This window comes from Rhinolophus ferrumequinum, chromosome 24 (assembly GCF_004115265.2).
Source record: "Rhinolophus ferrumequinum isolate MPI-CBG mRhiFer1 chromosome 24, mRhiFer1_v1.p, whole genome shotgun sequence".
In the NCBI taxonomy this organism is placed as follows: domain Eukaryota; kingdom Metazoa; phylum Chordata; class Mammalia; order Chiroptera; family Rhinolophidae; genus Rhinolophus; species Rhinolophus ferrumequinum.
This window is the reverse complement of record NC_046307.1, coordinates 16,272,588-16,291,857: the sequence shown is the minus strand read 5'-3', so window position 1 is coordinate 16,291,857 and position 19,270 is coordinate 16,272,588. Positions and strand designations below refer to the sequence as shown.

The following is a 19,270-nucleotide window of genomic DNA, read 5'->3' as shown; positions in this document are numbered from 1 at the left end:
CAGATAATAAATACCTGCTGGGGGCTGGATTCTTTCCTGCCACGTAATTTTTTTTTCAACATTGCTGATCCACTTTTACTTATCTCTAAAATATGTAAAAATGGTATTTTTTTCCTATGCATGCCATATAAAGTCCTGAGTTTAGTACAAAACTACCTGTGTCCCCATTGCTGAGATAGGAATAATCCAACCATCTGAAAATTCAGGTGGCCTTCTCTTTAGCACACCCCAGACTGTGCCTCGCTCCCACTTTCCTGACACTCCTCTCTATACTCCAAACGGACTCTGTCATGGCTCCCCCAAAAAAACCCTAAAACTCGTCCATGTTCCCACTTTAGATACATCACGATCTTCTGGGTGCCTCTTGGCCTTGATCACTCTCGATATATTTTTTAAATATTTACCTGCACATAGGTGCTAATAATGTATTGTAGATTTAGCCTGTGAAATACAGCACATCTAAAATAAAGGGTGTTTTCCTTACTACAGTCCTCTGTACCCTACCTGTACTGCTGCTATTAGAAATAAACATGATGTTTTAGCTAAATAACAGTTTAAAGGAAGTTCCATGAGAAATTATTCATGGCTCTAGTTCCACTAGAAGGAAACTTGAATTTAACAAGTTTAAAGACATTTATACGCTATGGGTTTCAATTTTGATTTGAGTTCCCACCCCAGCTAGAAGACTTTATCACTACGCTCCCCTAAGTAATTTTAAAGCTACCTTTCATTTAGAAATGAGCTGTTTTTAAGCAATTGCAGAGCCAGGGCTAGGATTAGGCCTAAGTAAAGAAAAACATTTACAACTGTACCCAAGGCAGTACCTAAAGGCACTTAAAAGTCATTCTTGGATTCTATTTACTAAGAATGGGACAACAACAACACTACTAAACAACAAAAACAAAACCCCCAAAAAATTCTTATACACAAGAGGTTTCAAAACATACCGCATAATTCACACAAAAACAACAAGTATGTGGAAAATAATGTTGACCTATCCAATGATTCCATGAAGTTACAAGTATTTGTATACCACTCATTATTTTCTTCTTGGTTGAGCCCGATTATAACAGCAAGAAAATTCTTTTAAGTTCTAAATCCCGTTTTTAAATTGTAAATAATAAGTCTCAAAATCCTGAATTAATACCTAAACTCTAGCTTTAAATGTTGTTTACCACTTCTAATTTTAGAGTTAATTTCTAAAACTTTTACCTTAAAATGCAATTTTTTAAACCTCTCATTACCAACCCACTACTTCTGCATACTCTTTAAATCCTACCAAATGAGACAGTATACTTATCAGAAAGTAAACAAGCACACTTCTTTAGGTAAACAACTGAGTATGCTATTGTACTCTGCCGTTCAGAAACAGCCCACGTTGGTGAGGCTGTAATTTCTCTATTATATATAGATGGTAGACTTTTAATTGTACAATGACTGTAAATTATGTTATTCTAACATCACCAAAATTCTTTACATCAAGAACAGTTCTCTATTATGTTGTTATTAGGGGATGATGACATTTAAAATAAGTAATTCTGACAAAGAGATACTGAACAATAGAAAGACAATCTAATTTTTTAAAGGGCAAAAAATGTAACCGAAGATATACCAATGGCCAGTACACACAAGATGTTCAACATCATTAGTCACCAGAGAAATGCCAATCAAAACCATGAGATACCACTTCACACCCATTGGCATGGCCATAAAAAATTAAAAAGGGAAATAACAAGAGCTGTTGAGTATATAGAGAATTTGGAACCCTTGTATATCACTGGTGGGAATGGAAAGTGATGCAGCCACTATAAGGAAAGCTTGGGAATTCCTCCAAAAAAAGTTAAACATAGAGTTACAAAAAGATCCTGCACTTCCATTCCTTATATCCAAAAAAACTGGAAACATATTTGCACAGAAAAACATGTACATGAATGTTCATAACAGCATTATTTATAATAGCGAAAATGTTCAACGAATGAATGGATAAACAAAATATGGTATTAATAACCCATCCTATCCAAAAAGAATGAAGTACTGACACATGCCATCACACAGATGAAACTTGAAAACATTTTGCTAAGCAAAAGAAGCCAGTCACAAAGGACCACATATTGCATGATTCCGTTTACATAAAATGTCCAGAAAAGGACTCCAATGGAGACAGAAAGTAGGTTAGTGGTTGCCAGATGCTGAGGAAAGGAAGAAGGGGGAGGGACTGGCTGCTATATCACAAGCAAATGCATTGCGATTCAAGCTTCCCATGCCCTCCCCTGCCTTTTCTTCTGCCATAGCTCATAACAACCTTCCTCCTGGACAGTCAGAAATGTGAATATTTCACTCAATGAAATTTTACCAGGCACTACTACAACAAGCCAGAAACACACCAATTTTTTACTTTTTCCCCTTAATGTTCCTGAAAGAACACTTCCATTGTTTTCATTAATTTACTAGACAGACTGATTGTTACTTTAAGCCATAACACGATTTAGGCTGTTAATTTTGGATGTTAAAAATTTAATTTGATGAGATTTGTTAAATGTTGCTTTATATGTAATTGTTAGGATCAACATATGTCAACAAGGACAAATAATTTTTTCGTTAAATCTATTGACAGAAGCACTATTCTTATACACCATTACACTGAAACACCAGAGGAAGTAGTTCCTTAGGTGCATGTGACAATGACCAACCAGGCAAACCTCATTTGCTAGTAAGTGGTTATCCTGGGAGAGGGGCAACTGGAAGGGCACCCGAAGGGAGCTGAGTGCTGGTAATGCTGGTTCTTGGTCTGGGTACTAGTTAAATGTGTTTTCAGCTTGTGAAAATTTACTGAGCTGTACATTTATAATCTGTGTATGTAAATCATACTTCATTAACAATTCTGGAAGAGGAGAAAAAGAGCCTGTCAGAGGATTTGTGAAGTTCTGTGGGCTATCTGCAGACGGGGACCTTTGCATGATTTATTGCTACATTCACCCAGCATGTCACAGCGAGTGGCACATCACGGATACCCTATCAGCATATGTTGCCTGAAGCAGGCATGGATGTGGAACTCTAACAGAATCCTACCCGAAGAAATGGTAGCTACCTCAATGCCATCTTAACATACCCGTTCACATTTATTTAATGTATTCAAATGATGTTACAACTTACTGAATAAATGTATAGGCTAGACATGTAGGCACAGGCAGATGACTGCCACATCTGTGGAAGGGACAGTGATGATGGCTCCAGGAGTAATCAGAGCCTTAGCACAAGGAGCACAGAAAACATGGGGAGAACCAAGGAGAAACAGGGCTTTATCGAGCAATGAAGGCAAAAGCATCTCTTACTGACTGCTCTAAAAGCAAGGAGGTCTGAGAAACAAAAAACTTTCACAAAAAGATTGCTATGACCTGAGTTGTAGACTTACTGGTGTTTTATTTATTTTCATGTTTCGTAAGGTCCTTTTGTATGTATCCAGTATTTCGTAATAAAAATGAAAAGATTATGGTTCTATAATTCCCAATTTTAAAAAGAAATGGTAACAAAAGCACAAGAAACATAAAGAAGACGCCATCCAACCTTTCTCTTTAGAAATAAAAAATGTTCAACATTTAGTATTTAACCCGTAACACTTAGCACAGAGTACTGGATACAAATAGGTGTTTCAGTAAATATTTGTGGTACATATGAAGGAAAATTGGTATTTTGATCACACTGTAATACCTAGAATATTTTTTCCTCCTAAGAACAATAAAAAAAAAAAGGAATATTCTACACTAGAAAGACAGTGACGTCAAATGTACAGACAGACAGTGACAGACATGCCTCCAACCCGGGCACGTGTGCTGGTGGCAGCCTGCTTGGGCAGCCCAGGAGCTACCAGAATTCACGCTCTGGCTGTGAAGTTCCAAAACTATGCTTGATGATCGTGAAGAGCACGATGACGACTGGAGCAGAATATACGAGGGCAGAGATTATGGCAAGGAAAAGGCACTCTACTGAAGAGAGCCTGCCTTAATTTAGGCCTAGTCATGAGGTTCCCTTCTCCTGCAAGAACAATGAGAGCCGAGAGGGAAATGCATTAAGCATTTCCTATCTTTCCCTCCACCCCTTCAACACAGAATGTTCCATTATGCAGGTGTTTAACTGCTAGATTAATCTAACACCACTCAAAGAACATGACAGGCCATGACCTGTGTGGGGTCTGAGGACACAGCAAGGAATGTGACTGCTGTTTCTGACCTCAGTAAGTCTGCAGTTTAGCAAAAAAAGACGTAATCAAAAGAAGTAATGACAATTATAATGTTCCAGTTAAAGATTAAACACACACATTTTCCTTTTATCCTTTCCAACACCCTCTTAAATGTAAATGTTAGTCAAGTTTTGTTAATTTTAAGGCAAAAAAAAAACAAAACAAAAAACCACTAACTACAAAGACAAGTACCGGGAGAGGAAGCAGAAATAAAATCCTGAAAGCTAGAAACTGGGTGACAGGTAATACAGTAAACCCTAGAAAAAGGAATCTTAAACCAGAAAACAGAAAAGCAACCTGTCTCACACTATACTCCCAAAATGCTCAAGAACTGATGGCACCAGATACTGGTAGAAGTAGGAGTGAAAATGAGATTTAAAAGCAGAGAGAAAGGTTGGAGACACAGTTACACACAGCTCCCAAACTCCCCATTAGAAGACTAGAGGTTTATTCTCTGGAGAGAGTCAAGCAAAGAGTTCTGGACTGGAGACATCCGAGTTTAGGAGAAAGGGTAGCATATCAGACAAAAGTGCTTGACAGGTGTATGTACTAGATGTTGAGATCTCCCAGCCTTCTTCCCCCATCAGCTGCCAGGATACCAGCAACCAGGCCTTTTCTCGGGGAAAACTGACCAGCCAGAGAGAAGAGACCTAAAGACACTGTTATTCAAAGAAACAGTCTCGGTCAGGTCACATGATGCAGGCTTCAGTGAAAAGCTCCACCAAGCATTCTGAGCAGCTTCCCAACTGCATTACAGACCACACACACACTCTTAACCAGGCAGCAAAGAGCACCATGCACCAAAAGAAAGCTTGTAACACAAAAGGTCATAAAAGACCAAAGCAAAGAGAGCAAATGCAACGCAGAGGAAACAAGCATGCAGGAAGATGAAAATTTAAAAAAGAAAGAAAATACTTTCAATACTCTCAGAGAAACAGGAGAAAAAATTAGAACCATAAAAAAAGGACAGGGCGCAATTTTTTCTTTTTTTAAAAAAGATGGGGAACAATTACAGAAGAATTTCTGCAAATTGTAAGTGGCAACAGAAATTAAAATTTTATCAGGGGCGGCTGGGCGGCTCAGGCAGTTGGCACTCCGTGCTCCTAACACCAAAGGCTGCTGGTTCCATTCCCACGTGGGCCAATGGGCTCTCAACCACAAGGTTGCCGAGGAGGTTCAACTCCTCCACTCCCGCAAGGGATGGTGGGCTGTGCCCCCTGCAACTAACAACTGCAACTGGACCTGGAGCTGAACGACACCCTCTACAACTACCATGGAAAGGACAACAACTCGACTTGGAAAAAATCCTGAAGTGTACACACTGTTCCCCAATGAAGTCCTGTTTCCCTTCCCCAATAAAATCTTTAAAAAAAAAAAAAATTATCAATAGATGAAATTGAGAAAATCTCACAGAAAATAGAAAGACATGGAAAATATAAGAGATTAAAAATATTTAAAGAATCAGTACATGAAGCCCAAGATCCAATGAGAGAAGGGAAAAAAATATCAAAGCAAAAAAAAAAAAAATCAAATACATACTTTAAAAAAATTTCCCAGAACCAACAGACACGAGCTTTCAGACCAACTGAGTACCTGGCACAATGGATGAAAACAAATCCACAGAAAGATACAACACAGTGAAATTTAAGAACACTGGGGAGAAAAGGAGGCTACTAAAAGCTGAGAGAGAGAGAGTGAGAGAGACACCCCACATCTAAGGAATCAGACATCATAATTGGCTTTAGGCTTCCTAACAGCAACAGTGGAACCTAGAAGGCAATGAAGCAAATGCCTTCAGAATTCTAAAGGAAAATGTTTCCACTGCAGAAGTCTAAGTAACTATGAAGATTTTTTTTTTAAAGATTCTTAGATGTCCAAAGTCTTAAAAAAAAAAAAAAAAAAAGTTAACCTCCCATGCATTCTTCCTCAGAAAGATACTTGGAGGTGTGTTCCAGGAAAACGAGGATATAAACCAAGGGACAAAGATGTGACTCAAGGAAAGGCACTTCAATTAAAATGATTGGGAATGCAAATCCCCAGGATGACAACTAAACAGCAAGCCTTGAGAGCAATATCTAGAATGAGTCAAAAGGCCAAGAAAGATCTCCACCCCCATTAAACGAAGTCAAGGAAATACCTGATGTGTTTGAACATATCAAAACTATTAAGATTATTGGGTGAGTCTGACGATGAATTATTGATTGCTATTGGCAAATTTATGACAGGTACATAGAAAATTAACCAAATAAAAAATTAATTTTAGGAAAAATAAAGTACTGTTCAAGCAAATTAAAGTAACCACAATACATTACACATCTCAGCTGTGAACAGTGTTTATTACTTTCAATTATTGTGAATGCTGAATATTGATTTAACCATACTATGGATATAACTGTATTCGAAAAATGGAGAAACAGGACGTGTGAGTACTGCAGTTGTGGGAGGGTGGTAAAAGAGCTAAAATCCTTACATCCCATACTGGTATGTCAATTTTAAAAATGCTAAAAACTGAGAAATTACGCAGAACACTATAAATGTCATTTAGCTACAGGGATAATAGCAAAACAGCAAAAGAAACAGTTGAAAGAGCTAAGGAACAGGCAGGTAAACAAGTAAACAGGAGACTGCTGTTGGTAAGCCTAAAGGATCTATTTAACTCTAACCTTTATGTGTGTAAAACTTTGATATAAAAATGCAATTAAAAAGTAAAAAAAAAAAAAAGGTAAAAATGTAATTACGAAACGTGTCACAAAAGGGGAATCTCATGCGCAGGGGAAACTAACCTAAATGGGGGAGGTACTCACACTCACCTTAGGACAGACCACCTAAACTAAGATGAGGGACTAGAAGGAAGGGGGCCTTCCAGGAAGAGGAAATAGAGGGGAGGCCTCCAGACCAGACAGCATGATGCATTCTAGGAACTGGAGCGAGGTCCCCGTGGGAAACAACAAATCACAGGAGTTCACCGTTTCCCCCAAGTCTCTGTCTCCCTTATGTACATCTTACCCATTTTTCAAGGCCAGGCTCAAGTTTCATCTTCTCAGAAGCTTCCCAGAAGTGTCAGGAAACAGGTGATCTCTTCCATCTCAAAATGATGCCTTTTATCTATTATTCTACTCTCTAAATTATCTACTATCTCATTCTCTGAATTAATTAATATTTTATCAATATCATAGTACATTCTCATTGATTAGAGTCACTCAACGGGTATTTAAGGAATAGTTACTACATGTATAAAATTGTGCAAGGTGCTATCAAGTAACAGAAGGGGGAAAAAAAGGGGAGGAAAAGAGGGAAAAAGAACAAACAAAGCAGCAGTCACAGGTGCTTAGAAAACTTTTAACCAGCAGAACTGAGGCACACCTTTGTGCATTCCGTAATGGTATTTAAACACGCAAGGAGGCACTTCATAAATGCCACTTATTCATTTAACTACAAATGGCTCATAACATAAAAAGATTTTGATGAATGATAGCTTGACATTTTTAAAACCAAGAGACAAATTTTGAAAAAAACAAACCCAAAACATTGAATTCTATACATATTCTAAGACAAGCATAAAAGTAACATTTTTATAATAATGAAGACAGCACAGAGGGATTTTTTTAAATACTTTTTTCTTCTTGGTTACAAAATGTATAAACTCACAAGAAGAGGGGGTGGCGTGGTTAGAGCACGAGCTCTCAACAACAAGGTTGCCGGTTCAATTCCCACATGGGATGGTGGACTGTGCCCCCCGCAACTAAAGATTGAAAACGGTGACTGGACTTGGAGCTGAGCTGCGCCCTCCACAGCTAGACTGAAGGACAACGACTTGGAGCTGATGGGCCCTGGAGAAACACACTGTTCCCCAATAAAAATTAAAAAAAAAAAATTCACAAGAAAACTTGATAAAAATATAGAGAAGAAAATAAAACCACCATAATCCCATCTTTCAGATATCCTTCCAGCCTTTGGGGGAAATACAAATAATCTTATACCCTTTTTCACTCACTCCATGGTGGAATTTTCCTTCATCATTAAATATCCTTTCGTAATATCACTGTAGTACTTGAAAGTCAGTATATATTTTTTAAAGGGAAAAAAGGTTTATTTCTCAGAAATAATTACAGCATTAAGTAGGGACAGCAAAATAATAATTTAAGCAACCTGTTAAGAGAAATACAAAATCAATTAACTCATCTCATTAATTGTTGAGATCCTTTTAAACATAATTACAGATTCTCACTTAAAATATTTGCATTGAAATGTGAAGTCTTAAACTTATAATGGCATTTGGATTACATTAAACTGATCTATGGAGAAAACGAAGATACGTTAACCTTCCAAACAATAGTAGATGCTAATATAAGCCAATGATTAGCTTTCATGCCTAACAATTAATTTATTTTCTCCCTCTCTACTCAGCTAGTCATTTTGGCCAGGGCTCAACTGTGGGAAGATGGCCAGAAAGCTCACAAGATCACATAACAGGGCTCACCTCAATTTGATAAATCAGTCACGTAAAATGAAACTGGACCACCTGTGGCCTACCCTCACATGCATGACTGAGTAGAATGGATTGCAAGCACTTTAAAATACTGTATCTGAAAATGCAACTCTGTGACACAAGGACAAAAGTGTTGAAAATAATCTTCTATCAACTTTCAATTATGTCTAAGATCTCCAAGGCTACAGATAATTCTCAAATCATACATCTTATGCTGTTTCTACAGTAACATGAGCAGATTTTCTTAACTTCTGAAAATGCAACTACTAAAAGCAATAAATAAGAATACTAAAAATCAAAGAGCCAGCTTCTTTAAAAAAAGCTTAACTTTTGAAATCTGTCTTTTCTTGTTTTTAAAAGATTGTTTTATTGTGAACCTAAAGTTGACCTAAAAATAGTTTATTTAAAAAATTAAAAAATGATTAATTTTCCTGATTTCTAAAAGCATTATTAATTTTCTGCTATGATATACACAATGTTGTTTGAAGCTTACCAAAAGGTTAAGACTTACAAACAGAATGTTTTTACTACTGCAAAATTACAAAACAGTATTCTGTACTTATCAGTGACTCATTCTTTTAAAGTATACTATTAAGGAGATATTATCGGTCTGTTTAAACCATGCATAATTTTTTTTCTTTTGGCATAAACTCACCCATCTGTATTTAGACATCACTTTTAAAAATAATTATTCATCATGAAAGAAATTTGCTAAATCATCACTTGAATACTGTCTTGTTGGAGCAAAGCCACCAACTTCTACACACACATGCGCACACACGCTCACACAAAATCAATTATAAAGCTGCAAGGAGTCAAAATTGTCTAGTCCAACTACTTCATATTACAAAAGAAGAAAACGAAGGCTAAAAGGAGGTTCAAGTACTTGCCCAGTCACACTACTACTTACTTCATGACAGAAGCCGACTGTTACTGATTAAGTGCTTTAATAAAGTCCTTTTATGTTCTCCTGAATCAGTCTCTACTTAGACAAGGCCCAAGGCGAACCTTCCAGATACTGAAGTCTACATTACAAGCTTCAAAAGCTGCTTATTAACACAAACTTATATCAAAAGTTTGGATGCTATAACATAAAAATCTTAAAAGTTTCAAAATTCAAGAATACTATATTCCTGAGTCCCTAGTCTACAAAATTTCATCTAAATGTAATGCGGACAAAGTAAATTAAAAATAATTGAATAACAAAGTAAATAGCATAAGCACTGACTTCTATAGAGAAAGGATTGTGGTGATTAAAGGGACTTGGATTTTACCTATAGTTTACAATTTTTAAAGATTTGTATTCATTGTTAATCAAACCTTAATCTTTAAGGTGAACGTGGGCAATACATATACTTGTTCTTGCAATTTTCCGTAAGTTCGAAATTATTTCCAAATAAAACAATTTAAAGAATTTTTTAAAGCAAAACATATTAATAGAAAAATTGGAAAATAAAAAGAACTCATTCCTACCATTTTCCTTAAAAAGTATAGCTTAAAATGCAAAAAAAAAAAAGGGGGGGGACTACATTTGTAAAAACCTATAGAATTTTACAGCACAAAGAGTAAACTGTAATTTTTGCAAAATTAAAGAAAAAAAACATTTAGGTGGCTGCTGGTTCTCAGGATGGTAGGCAGAATTCGACAAAACAATCTAACCGTATTATAAATGTATGAAACCACCCCACTGAAGCGGGTAGGGAAAAAAGGTGCTGACCTAAGTAACTTTGGAAATGAGTGAATCAGTATGACTAAAAGCAAAAGAAACTGTACACATAGCCTGTCTTCCAGTTAACCAAACTGATTCCCACAGGGGTGTGAGTTAACAATTCTGATACTGCCACACATTTATATTAGAACTGAAGAATTAAGTAAATGGATAGCAGGTATTGGGAGCCAGTTTTCTCACTGTTGGAGTGGGAGTTTACAGATAAGAGAGGGGAGGAAGCTAGAGTGATCCATGTAGCAATAGATTAGAGTTGTTAGTTTAATATAGATACAGATAGTTACATATAGATGTTTACAGATACATATACACACATACATTTCTTTACTCTGTCGGCTTAGGAGGCCTAGAAGCAATGAATGACACGCTAGTAGCAATGAGCACATCTTGGTTTCTAGTATCCTTCTTTAATAAAAGGAACCAGGGCTCCTTGGAGAAATGGCTGATTCTACGATGGTATAGAAATATTCATGATGAGCGTAGTACCAAAAAGTAAGAAAGTGCTTTAAAAAACAAACAAACACCCACAATGATGGAGCTATGTCAAAGGGACACAGGTGCCAAATGAGAGAGTTCCCAATGGCCAAAACTGGAACAGTTTGATCAACAAAATAAAGTAGCATTAGATTGTAACCCAAATAAAATCAATGAATCCATACCGATATCACTGAATAAATAAATTCATGGAGAAAAGACAAATGTCTCATGCAGAAAAACCCCACATTAATTTACATAGATCCTCTGCCCTCACTGAGGTGGTACAGCATAACTCTCCAATCCTTAAGTGAGCCTTGCACATAGTGACCCCCTTCCAAAGTGCGCAATATGCAAAGAGGGGTGGGATGGAAGTAACTTTACAGTACAGAAACCTGACAAACACTACTTCAACCAGGTGATCAAGGTCAACATGGACAGTGACAGGTCATGCTGAGAGTGTGCATTCTTTTTTTCAAATGTGTTTTTCCAGGACCCATCAGCTCGAAGTCAAGCAGTTGTTTCAATCTAGTTGTGGAGGGCGCAGCTCACAGTGGTCCATGCGAGGATCGAACAGGCAAATGTTAAGAGCACCCGCTAACCGGCCACCCCAGTAGTACGCATTCTTGATATAATGTGATGGGAATGGCACTTTACCTCTACAGTCCTCCTCCCCAAAATACACAACGTCAGTCTAATCAGGAAAAAAGCATCAAACAAACCCCAGTTGAGGGACATTCTACAAATATCTGACCCCTACTCCTAAAAACTGTGAAGATCATCAATAACGAAAATTTGAGAAACTATCACAGCCAAGAGGAACCGAAAAAGACACGATGACCAAATGTAAGATAGTAACCTGTATGGGATCATGGAACAGAAAAAGGAGGTTAGGTAAGAACTTAAAATCTGAATAAAGTTTGGACTTTAGTTAATAATAATGTATCAATACTGGTTCATTAATTATCAACAAATGTTCCACAGGGATGTAAGATGGTAATCCGGGAAATGGGTGTGCAATATATAGGAACTGTAAAATCTTCTCAATGTTTTTGAAAATCTACAAACATTACAAAAAGTCAAGTTATTTTAAAAAATAAAAATTAAAAAAAAACATTTTTTAAGAAAAAGAAAACTAAGCAAAAAACCTGAAGAACGCACACCAAACTTGAGTTAAAGAAAATCAAGTTTTCCTTCCCAAAGTTACTGTTTGACTCTAGTATATGAAGACTGTATCTGTGAACTAATGTATAACAAGCAATGTTTAATTATAAATGCCACATTTAAGCACTGTAGGACAAAAATTAAACTGTTATTAAACAGAATCCACTCCCTAAACCCTTGTATTTCTATTCATAAACTATCCTATCTCCAGAGAGACCTACAAATCACATTCAAGCCTCTGATTAACTACTAACTGATATCATTGCAATATACAAATTAAAAAATAAATCTGTCAAAGGTTATACTAAATTGCTAGGGCGGGGGGAGGTACACAAATATACCTATGAAACGAACAACTTTAATCAGTAAGGAAATATTCCACCAGGAACATTTAAATTCTATCAGTATTTAGAATTTTTAATGTAAATTGCATTATTCAGAAAAAAATTAGCCAGCCTAATTGTAACAGCAGGATGTGCTGCTAAACATCTGATAACACTCGCTTGGTGAAGGCAACACAGACTGTACTTCTATCTAGACAGCCACTAGAAGCAATTATAACTGGAGTATGTAAAGAAAAAAATTACAACTGGAAAATGTAAATTTGACGCATAATATTTACCAATTGCCTCGCATACTGGCAAAAATGACTTGAGAATAAAAGATAAGACCATCAAGCTGATTTACAGCATTAATCTCTAATTAAAGTGTTAAAAGCTGCTTTATCTAAATGGCCATCATCACTATTACTATAAGAATATGGTTCCACTAAACAGTTGTACATCTTCAAAGATAACATACGAATAAATCATTAAGAAACCAAAGTAATTATTTTAAAGCCCTAAGAACAAATAAATCAGATGATGTCACTTGAATCTCTTCAAGCCTTCCTCTTTTTATTAATAAAAATACAAAAACCACTCTCACGGTAGGATTTACTTTATAATACAATTTAATATAATGTGCTATAATTGGTGTCTAGAACAAAGTAATTTGAAGTTATGTGCAAACTAATGGGTGGCTTCAGTTTAGATGATGCCAGGATTTCCTAGGGTATCTCACCTAACTGTGCCTTGATTTCTATTAAAAACAGGGAGTTCTGCCCTGTTTCCAGAGCAAAGATAGAATGATTAAAACAATTAAATCTCCCCTAATAAGTAGTCGCCAGTAGGACCAGACAAGAAAATAAGAATGGATTAACAGCAGTCCATCACTGCTACAAAAACAAAGTATACATAGCTTACCAAGAGTGAAATGCAAACGGTAGTTGCAGATCTGTAGCTCCTGTGCAGCTCCTGACATTCACAAATCCTGTTTCCCTATTTGTAATAGATTATAAAAGTGCTCTCGTGATATATTTCTCATGTGACAATATCTGCCTAAGACATCATACTATTTTTAGAGTTATACACAGAAGTACTTATGGATGAAATGTTATGTCTAGGATTTACTTCAAAATGGTACAGAGTATAAATGAAACAAGATTAGCCATTTGTTGATAATTGTTAAAGCTGAGTGATGGATGCATAAGGTTTGTTATATTTGTATATATTTAAAATTTTCATAGTAAAAGTTGAAAATGCAAATAAATATTTAAAAATTACAACAAAAAGCAAACAACCCAATTCAAAAATGAGCCAAGGAGTTGAATACATATTTCCCCAAAGATACATAAATGGCCAATAAGTGCATTAAAAAGATGCTCAATATCACTGACCATTAGGGAAATGCAAACCAAAAACATGATACTACTTCACATCCATTAAGATGGCTTTATCAAAAAGCAAACAAAATAACAAGTGTTCATGACTATGTAAAAAAATTGGAGCCCTGCCCCCTGCAACTAAGATTGAACATGACACCTTGAGCTGAGCTGCCTCCCGGATGGCTCAGTTGTTGGTTGGAGCTCGTCCTCTCAACCACAAGGTTGCCCATTCGACTCCCACAAGGGATGGTGGGCTGTGCCCCCTGCAACTAACAACGGCAACTGGAGCTGAGCTACGCCCTCCACAACTAAGACTGAAAGGACAACAACCTGACTTGGAAAAAAGTCCTGGAATACACACTGTTCCCCAATAAAGTCCTGTTCCCCTTTAAAAAAATAAAATTGGAGCCCTTAGGCATTGCTGGTGGGAATGTAAAATGGTGCACTGCTGTGGAAAACAGTATGGCAGGTTCTCAAAAAATTAAAAATAGCATTACTATTTAAACCAGCAACTCCACTTCTGAGTAGATAGCCCAAAGAATTTAAAGAGTCAAGAGGTACTTGTATGCCCATGTTCACAGCAGCATTATTCACAATGATCAAAAGATGAAACCACCAGGACGGCCCAGTGGCTCAGGCAGTTAGAGTTCCGTGCTCCTAACTCTGAAGGCTGCCGGTTCGATTCCCACATAGGCCAGTGGGCTCTCAACCACAAGGTTGTCAGTTCAACTCCTCCACTCCCACAAGGGATGGTGGGCAGCGCCCCCTGCAACTAAGATTGAATATGGCACCTTGAGCTGAGCTGCCTCCCAGATGGCTCAGTTGGTTGGAGCGCGTCCTCTCAACCACAAGGTTGCCAGTTCGAATCCTGCAAGGGATGGTGGGCTGCGGCCCCTGCAGCTAGCAACGGCAACTGGACCTGGAGGTGAGCTGCGCTCTCCACAACTAAGACTTGAAGCTGAAAGGCACCCTCCACAACTAAGATTGAAAGGACAATAACTTGACTTGGAAAAAAAAAAAAAGTCCTGCAAGTACACACAGTTCCCCAATCAAGTCCTGTTCCTCTTCCCCAATAAAATCTTTAAAAAAAAAAAAAAATGAAACCACCGCAAGTGTTGTCCATCAACAGATAAATGGATAAACAAAATATGGTGTGTATGTGTGTGTGTGTGCGTGTGTGTGGACAAGCACGCACAAAATGGAATATTATTCAGGCTTAAAACGCAAGTAAATTCTGACACATGCTACAACATGGATCAACCTTGAGGACATTATGCTAAATGAAATAAGTCAGTGACAAAAGGAAAATACTATATGACTTCATACATATGAGGTACTTAATCAAATTCATAGACAGAAAATGTAATGGTGTCTGTCAGGGGTGGGAGGAGGGAGAAATGGCGAGTTACCACTTAACGGGTATGGAGCTGCAGTTGAGGAAGATGAAAAAGTTCTGGAAATGGATGGTGGTGACGGTTGCCCAGCAATGTGAATATTTAATGCCACTGAACTGACTGTACACTTAAAAATGGTTAAAATGGCAAATTATATAGGTATGTATATATATATTTACCACAGTTTAAAAATTTTTGAAGAAATAATTCTACCCACCTTCTCAATACTTTTGTAAGTTTTCTTTGATCATTGGTCATATAAGCCACAAACACAGCAAAATAACCTTAAAATCTTGAAATACATTCTAAGAGGCATTTCATGGTATAACTACAATGACTTGAAACTACAAAAATTAAACCACACGGGCAATATTCAGCCCTTGCTCCAGGATCCTGACTTTATCTGAACATGAATAAGGTTTTGGCCTACCAGAGATGAAATTCTTTCCCTTCCTCCACAATCCTAAGAGAACTTATCCAAAAAGGTATCATTCCCAAAGTGCTCCACAATTATCATCAAACCACAAGAGAAACTGCTCTCAAGCAGGCAACTTCTTTCGCAGGCAATGAGTCAAGTCCCAAACTAAACATTCTGCAGTCTACTTTATGGCAGCGTCATAATTGCCTATATGGCAGCGTCATAATTGCCCACTTATACTGGATTCAAATACAAATATCTCAAAACACTTCAGGAAGTATTTGGCAAAATTAATGATACAGGCAACCTATTCCAGTGAGGCAAAGTGGACTCTGAATGAGTGAACAAGAATAAATGTCTTCAGAGAGAGTAACACATAACATGTTTCTCAACACTGGGCCTACCTAGACCTTTCTCAAACAGTGCTTCCACATGTTTGGATACACAATCTCAGTTTTAAAATGCAAAAGGGGAAATAAATAATAAAGCTGCAAGAAAGCCATAAGCCCCGCCTTTCTGTGTAGTCTGTCACGATGCTCAATGCAAGTTGTGCACATACTGCACTACCAATAAAAAGACCTTAAGGACAAAACAGTGCTTGCATTTATGAATGAATAATACAGTTTTCATTACATTTACTTCAACAGAAGACCAGCTCAATTTGATTAACCAGATCAAATAGAAGTCAGAACGCCCTTCTGTGACAACCAGAGTATCGTGCTCCTTATCAAGTTGCTTGGATAATTCACCAACATTCTATAATTCAAAAGCCTTTTAAATATGCATATTCTCTGACTAAGCATTTCCACATCTGGAAATTTATACTAAGGAAAGAGATGAAGATGTGTGTAAAAGAAACGACCGTGAATGAAAAAATATTATAAACATCCTTAGTGACCAAAATGGCCAAGTGGATAAATTATGATTCAGTCATGCAATTACATGCAATGCAGACATAAAAATGTGAACCCATCTTATTATATAGATATATTGTGTGTCTTTCTACATACATGAGCGTGAATACACATGCAAATTTGTGAATGCACATGTCTGCGAACACGATATACATGGGCACATATGCACATAGTGCAAGTATCATCGGGCCCATGAAATTGATTGTGTGCAAAGATGTGCCTGTATAGTACGTATGGGTGCATAAATATCTGCTGATGCATATGCCTATATTTGGACTGTGAGCCTGTGTTTTAAGTAGATGTGTATTTATCCTCGTAATCACTACTTAGAAGCTGCGACCTTGAGCAAGTTACTGAGCCTCTTGGAGTCTTGACTTTGGTCTTCTATACAATAATACCAAACCCTGCCTCATAGGGCTTTTGTGAGGATTAAATGAAATAATGGATATAAAGCACTTAGTACCGTGATCGGTGTACAGTCAATGCTCAATCAACATTAGCTTTCCTTATCTGTCACTTGTATACTGATCTATACCTGTGAATATTTACACAGCTATAAGTCCACACAGATACACATCAAAATATTAACTTTGATTATTTCTGGGTTATAGGATTTTGTTGTTGGGTTTTTTTGGGGGGGGGCTTTCATATTTTCCAATTTTTCTAGGAAGATTTTTTTCACTTGTTTTTAAGACTATTTCTTCAAAATAATGATTTTAAAATAAAGATGACCTGTCCTTGACATACCTCAATTCTGCATATTTAAAGCTATTAAATACTATACCAAGGAACGCATGATTTTGATACTCCACCAAATTTTTTGTATTCTAGCAGTATGTGAGCATTACCTAATAGCTCAAGAAGATGGCAGTACAAAGAAAAGCTACAGCTTTTGGCTTGTTTGCCTTATCCAAGGCAGGATGAAAGAAATGAATTAAATCACACTATGGGGTACAGGTGATTTTAAAACACCCTGGTGGCAGTTAAGTGACAACTGTCATTCATATTTTATTAAAGCAGAGAGGAACACAGAGCCTTGCCCAAGGTCATACAAAAAAGCATATGCCAGATCCCAGGCTATGAGAGATCTAAAGGCTAGACTGCATTGCCACAATTTGGGCATGTTTATGAAACCAAGAAGCTAAATTCTTAACCAGTCATTTCAAGAGTCCGGCTGGAGGAGGGAGGAAATTACAACACAGAGCTGATGACAGCAAACAAAACAGTAACTGGGTGCACCACGGTTAATTCAGATGTTAATCGTATTGTTTTTTCCTTATTTGTAAAATATAAAACTGTAAATCATTATGACTGAACAGTTCATTTTACAGAAGCACGATTGACAATTTATGCAAATTATACTGAAAGCATTTGAAACACGACAAAACGCAAGCAATTTATTGCGGTCCCAATCAACGTCATTTACTACTTGGCTCGAGTCCCACAATTACGATGTGTTAGATTAAATACCTCTAAAACCCCTGCAGAAGATCTCTGAATTTCTGAGGGAAACCCGGCTACAGACAGTGGCGAGTGAAACAAGCAGCTCTTTTCCCTAGGGCCTCAATTTATAAATCACACCCTAGATAATACTCCAATCATCCCCTATACATTTCCTCCCCAGCTATGCTATTAAATCTCTTTGAACGTCATTTCCAAGCTATTAAAACACACGCCAAGGAACACGCCCTGCAGCCTTCAACGTAGCTCGACATTTTGGGGCATCAGCAATTAAACATCCCCCTTTCCAAATTTACTGCAAAATGCGGGCTCATTTTTTACTTTTGTCTGAAAACGAAGGCGGGGGGATGGGTTTCGCCACACAGACGAAGCTCTGAAACCCTGAGTAACCGCATCTCGCTGCGGGGAGCTGTCGGCGGCAGCAGCAGCGATTTTAATCTTTTCTCTCCATCTAGTTTCCTTTTCCATTTCATGCTTGCTTTCCTTTTTTTTTTTTTTTTCCCTTTCCAAAGACATCAAACCAAAGGTGGAAAAAGGAAAACCGAATGTCCCCAGGTCGATGCCGCCTGAGGGTCGCGGGTTCTGACTCGGGGACCCGCCCGTCGTGGGAAATGCTGGAAACGCGGCCGGGCAGAGGTTTTTCCACCACCCGAGGTCGCGGAGAGACCTGCCCGGCCCGCGGCGGCCTCGAATCCGAGCCCGGGGCCTGACCGGCCCGTCCAGGCCCAGCGCGGCCTGCCACGCCGCGGCGTCGAATTAGCCACAGGCCGGGCCCACAAGGACCGAAGTGGCCGGCGGGCAGGGCAGGGCCAGGGTCTGGGGTCCGACGCCCCGGCCCGGGGCGGGACCCGGCGTTGCTCACCTGCTGGTACCCGCTGCCGCAGGCCGGCTCGACCGCAGCCAGCGCCGCCAACGCCAACGCCATGGCGCAGCCAGCCGCAGGGAACAGGCAGGAGAGGGAGCGAGCGAGCTGAAGGGGCGCGGGCGCCGCGGCACAGGAGCGCTGGAGCCCGAGGGAGACGCGCCTCGGGTGGGTCTCGATGGCCGCCGCCGCTTCCAGGCCAGCCGCTCTCCTCGGGCTGTGAGCGCAGCCGCGGCCAAGGCTCAGACGCGGCCCCCGGGGAGGAGGCGGGGACGACGACGACGACGACGACGACGCTGCGCCGCTGCCCCGCCCCCGACTCCCCGACTCGCACCGCCCGGCCCGGCCTCGCCCGGAGCTGCAGCCGGGGTGGGGTCTGCCCCTCCTCCCGCGCTCCCAGGCTGGAGCGTGGGATTCGCGGCCACT

General features: G+C 38.7%; 1 protein-coding gene across 1 annotated transcript in view; it reads right to left on the bottom strand.

Moving 5' to 3' along the window:
• The window catches only part of NDFIP1 (Nedd4 family interacting protein 1), a 43,500-nt gene extending 24,368 nt beyond the window's left edge, over positions 1 to 19,132 (bottom strand). Inside the window, exon 1 of the mRNA XM_033096328.1 lies at positions 18,845 to 19,132. Within this exon, the coding sequence (XP_032952219.1) occupies positions 18,845 to 18,907 (63 nt within the window). The 5' untranslated portion in view covers positions 18,908 to 19,132. The remainder of the gene's footprint in view (positions 1 to 18,844) is intronic.
• Between the last annotated feature and the right edge of the window lie 138 nt (positions 19,133 to 19,270).